This window comes from Sinocyclocheilus rhinocerous, unplaced genomic scaffold, assembly GCF_001515625.1.
Source record: "Sinocyclocheilus rhinocerous isolate Xijiao unplaced genomic scaffold, SAMN03320098_v1.1 scaffold450, whole genome shotgun sequence".
Lineage (NCBI taxonomy): Eukaryota > Metazoa > Chordata > Actinopteri > Cypriniformes > Cyprinidae > Sinocyclocheilus > Sinocyclocheilus rhinocerous.
In genome coordinates, this window is record NW_015653457.1 from 386603 (window position 1) to 391380 (window position 4778).

Consider the following 4778-nt stretch of genomic DNA (forward strand, 5'->3'; position numbering starts at 1 on the left):
CTTTACAGATCTTCTTTATGCACCAAGAGCTTGTAACACTTCAAAGAGAAAGAAAACTGCTCTAAAACCTTCTTCAAGACTCAAAATAGTTATTTTAACTAAATGTGAGCCTGGTCAAAACAAGTTTCACACAATGCAATTAATATTAATTATATTTCTTATTTCTCTTTTTTTTGGTGATTCAGTGCACTGCTGTATCTGAACGGCAATTTTGACGGCGGAGAATTCATCTTTACAGAAATGGATGCCAAGACTGTCACCGTAAGGAAGAATTACTGTGCATTTTGCTCATCTGTCCTCTCAGGTAGAGTTTGGCAGTTAAACACTCTGTTTTCCCACCCCTCTACAGGGAGCTGGTGAGGAAACCTGTTTGTCTGTCAGAGAGAGCACATACGTGTTTATTTTTCAGTCTTGGTTTAGGTTTTAGTAATGCCAATGATATTATATTAACATGGTGGCATGTCTGTATATATATATATATAGTATATCACTAAAATTCTGTCTAGTTGGAAAATGTAATTTAAGAGGAAGTGGAATTTTCCATTGTACATTAAGCACAAGTCTTGAGCCACATATGGCCACCTATACAGAAGTGTTATACCCAACAGTGAGTGCTGTCAAACCGTTAAACCACTTCCTGTTCTCACAACACACTAACATGATGCCCATTGTGTTTATATACACTAAGCACACGTTTCTAAGGCCTTTGACCTGGAGTATTTCTATACACGTCAGTGAACCCTGACCACTTTAAATGAATGAATACCTATGCTGTACCTGGTATAACTTATACGTACACTGTTATAAGAGTTATATCATTTTTTTTTCTTTTGAAATAAACAGGTCATTGTATTATTAAAGCTCAATTATTAAACCTCCTCCTTAGTCAAAAAACACCATTTATGCAAACTGAAAAATGGCTTGTAAAATACAGTACTTGAACTTCTGATATCTAAAACCTGGAGAGAAAAAAAACATGCCTGAACATGAGTGGTTCCCAGTCCTGGTGAGGTTACAAGGAGGAAGTAAGATGTTGTTCACTTCTAAAGAACCAAGCATTTAGACAGACGGTTTTCTTTCTTTTTTTTTTAAACCATGGATTTGGATGGCAGCTTCCAAAATAAAGGTTTTTATAGTAATAATTTAAAATGCACAATTGAAATGAATGAATGAATTATTATATAAATACATTTTATAATGAATGTTTTAAGAAATTATTTGCTAACTGTTTATATATAATTTATATATACATTTAAAAATTACATATATATATAAAATTTTAAAACTTGTAACTTTTTTTTTTTCAGATTGAATTAGGACAAAAAGCCTACTATTACTATTTTAGCAATAGGACAAGTCCTGGGATTTTGAGTCATTCCTCTTGCAGAACAGAGGCCAGGTCACTAAGTGATACTGGTGAAAGAAAACGTTTCCTAACTCGCTCCTCCAAAATACCCCAAAGTGGCTTAATAAAATACAGATCTGGTGACTGAGCAGTCCATGGGAGATGTTCAGCTTCATTGTCATGTTCATCAAACCACTCTGTCACCAGTCTTGCTGTGTGTATTGGTGCATTATCATCGTGATTGAGGCCACTACCTGCAGGGTGCAATGTTTGAACCATTGGGTGCACATGGTCCTCCAGTATGGTTCGGTAGTGTTACCTGTCTAGCACCAGTAGTGGGCCTAGGGTATGCAATGATATTGCAGCCCAAACCATCACTGATCCACCCAGTGCTTCACTCTGGGCATGCAACAGTCCAGGTGGTAAGCCTCTTTCGGGCTTCTCAACACCATAACTCCCACAAATGTGGGACAATGAAGGTGGACTCATCAGAGAACAATACATGTTTCACATTGTCCAAAGCCCAAAATTTGCACTGCCTGCTGGCACCAATCAAACTGACGTTTGCCACTGGCACAAGTGGCCAAATGTTTGGCTACAGCAGCCTGACCATGAATATTAACCCTGTGGAGCTCCTGACGAACAGTTTTAGTGGAAACGGGAGAGTCGAGGTGCACATTTATTTCTGCAGTGACTGTGGTTTTGTATTTTGGAGACAATCTGGGTCGCGTCCCTTTTAGAAAGCTTCCTCTTTCATTAACAGTTACTCCTGTAGGATGTGGTATGTCCTTTGTGGTGGCATGCCGACATTTCCCTGGATACTGTGGCTCTCGATACACCGCAAAAACTTGCTGTCCTGGTCACAGGTGCACCAGCGAGACACGCACCAACAAACTGTCCTCTTGTGAATCTGATATGTATCCCCGATATGTTGTGTGGATTGCAATACTTTATGCACAGCTGTGCTATTGCTCTGCTAATTCAACCTTCACGCTCTGGTTTTACTGATGGAATGTGAAATCCACACATAATATAGGCGCAAAACCTCCAACCTCCAACACTATATCGGCCAGTGTTTCAGTTTCGTTGTTTTCAATTTAATTATTTAATAATTACTTTTTTCTTTTTTTTACTTTTAAAACATAAAACAATTTAAGAATTGTTTAGTGTTTAATAAATAATGTTTAATAATAGAATGCTAAAGAAATGTGTGATGTATTCAAATATGATGAAATATAATGTGTTTTAAATCTAATTGCAGGAGAGGCTTCAAGCTGACGAGGTGATTCAAGCCCTGGATAATCAGCACATGTGGGACCAAGGGCTGCATATAAACCCAAAAGATGAGTTATAGTCCATCAGCCAATGGGAGAGAAAGTACAGGGTTCAGATCATTTCTTATTTATTTAATGAGCAGAATGATTTTATTTTTTTACTGTGTGAAATTTTGTTTTATTTTGCTTCTGTCTGTTTGTGAGAATTTTTTTTTATTGTTATTATTATGTGTGCATATAAAATCTCAGCTCACATTTATTACGTTGCGTACCTTTAAAGTCAACATGAAATCAAAATTGACTCAACGTTATACCATGGTATTTCTAGTCTGGTATATAACACAGAGTTTTCATGATCCTTTTTCTGTTGAAATATCCTGTTTCAGACGGTAATACATCAAATTACGGAAGTAATTCTGAATAGATTTGTATGTTGACTTTAAAAGAAACAGTGAACATAATTTAAATTTCTATCAAGGAAAGTATGGTTTGACTTACTTGCCATTCATACCACCAAAGAGTGAATTGACACTGTACAACAGCATATAGACATTATATTGGATGTATTTTATATTCAAGTTTATTTAACTAGAGATAATCCAAGTTACCTAATGAAACAGACTATGAAAAATGAGGATTTGCACAGTTACATACTTACTGTATATTCTTCTGTGATATTAACATACAACAGCTGTCAGTTTTTTAACAGTGCACTGTGGTTTCCTTCACATTGTGACACCACAATGCTTTCAGATGAGTTAATTTATACTGTTTACAAATGATCTGACTCAAGCTATGTTGTAGTTTGATCATAGACTGCTATAATAGCAAGCGTCAGCTTTTGATATTAGGAACCTTTTTAATAAAAGATGCTATTTGTTCCTGTTTCAAGGAATTTGAACTTAAATGTGGCATATTAATTGTCCTTTCCTTTCAAATTCATTGACTCGTGCAGCTCTCTGTGGGTAGATGAAATGTGCTTTGCACACTTGCCTCAGCTCTTGTCGAATTTGAACAAGGACGATGGCCACTTTTTCTCACTGATATTTAATTACATGAGTATTTAAGTCTAATTTTACTGTATGTAATGCACAGTGATGTTTGCAATATGTATTTTAAATTAAAGACTGAATTATACTTATTTGTGTCCTTTACTTGCACTGATTTTTTAATACACATTATGCAGTACAAACACATGCAAAATATTTGACAGTGACTTTGGCTTACCCTTAGGGTTAATCTGGGTTTTTTTTTTTTTTTCAGATACTTTAAAGTAGTTCAACCAAAAATTCAAATTTGCTTAAAATGTGCTCACCCTCAGACCATCCAAGACTTTGTTTCTTCATCTGAACAGATTTGGAGAAATTTAGCATTACATCACTTGCTCACCAGTGAATGGGTGCCGTCAGAATGAGAGTCCAAACAGCTGATAAAAACATCACAATAATCCACACCACTCCAGTCCATCAATTAATGTCTTGTGAAGCAAAAAAGAAACTCCGGCCAAAATAATTGATGGACTGGAGTGGTGTGGGTTATTGTGATGTTTTTATCAGCTGTTTGGACTCTCATTCTGACGGCACCCATTCACTGCAGAGGATCCTTTGATGAGCAAGTGATGTAATGCTCCTGTAAATTTATCCAAATCTGTTTCAATTCATTAGCCGCTATAGATATATAACTGGAAGAACAAAATGTGTTAAATAGTTAAACTCTTTGCACTACAAACCAATGTCTTCATAATTATGATAATAAAATTATAACAAATACCAGTTTGCAATATCATTCAGCATAGCAGACTGTTTTTGTACAGCTAGAATAATTGGAAGTAGATGAAACCAGATACTTGGCACATTCAAGTTACAAATGGCTGTGTACTCTTAAAAATAAGGTGGATAGCTTAGTTTGAACAATTTCTAGTTGACTCTTCTACAGGAAGACGGCATCAGAAGCTATTAATATAACACGTACATACAGTGGGTACGGAAAGTATTCAGACCCCCTTAAATTTTTCACTCTTTGTTATATTGCAGCCATTTGCTAAAATCATTTAAGTAAATTTTTTTTCCTCATTAATGTACACACAGCACCCCATATTGACAGAAAAACACAGAATTGTTGACATTTTTGCAAATTTATTAAAAAAGAAAAACTGAAAA

The 4778-nt window shown here is 35.6% G+C and overlaps 1 protein-coding gene across 1 annotated transcript in view; it reads left to right on the forward strand.

The window, feature by feature from the left end:
- Positions 1 to 322, forward strand: part of LOC107715694 (prolyl 3-hydroxylase 2-like) — a 49373-nt gene extending 49051 nt beyond the window's left edge. Inside the window, exons 13-14 of the mRNA XM_016521869.1 lie at positions 186 to 261; positions 305 to 322. Coding sequence (XP_016377355.1) covers positions 186 to 261; positions 305 to 322 — 94 coding nt within the window. The remainder of the gene's footprint in view (positions 1 to 185; positions 262 to 304) is intronic.
- Positions 323 to 4778: the final 4456 nt, after the last annotated feature.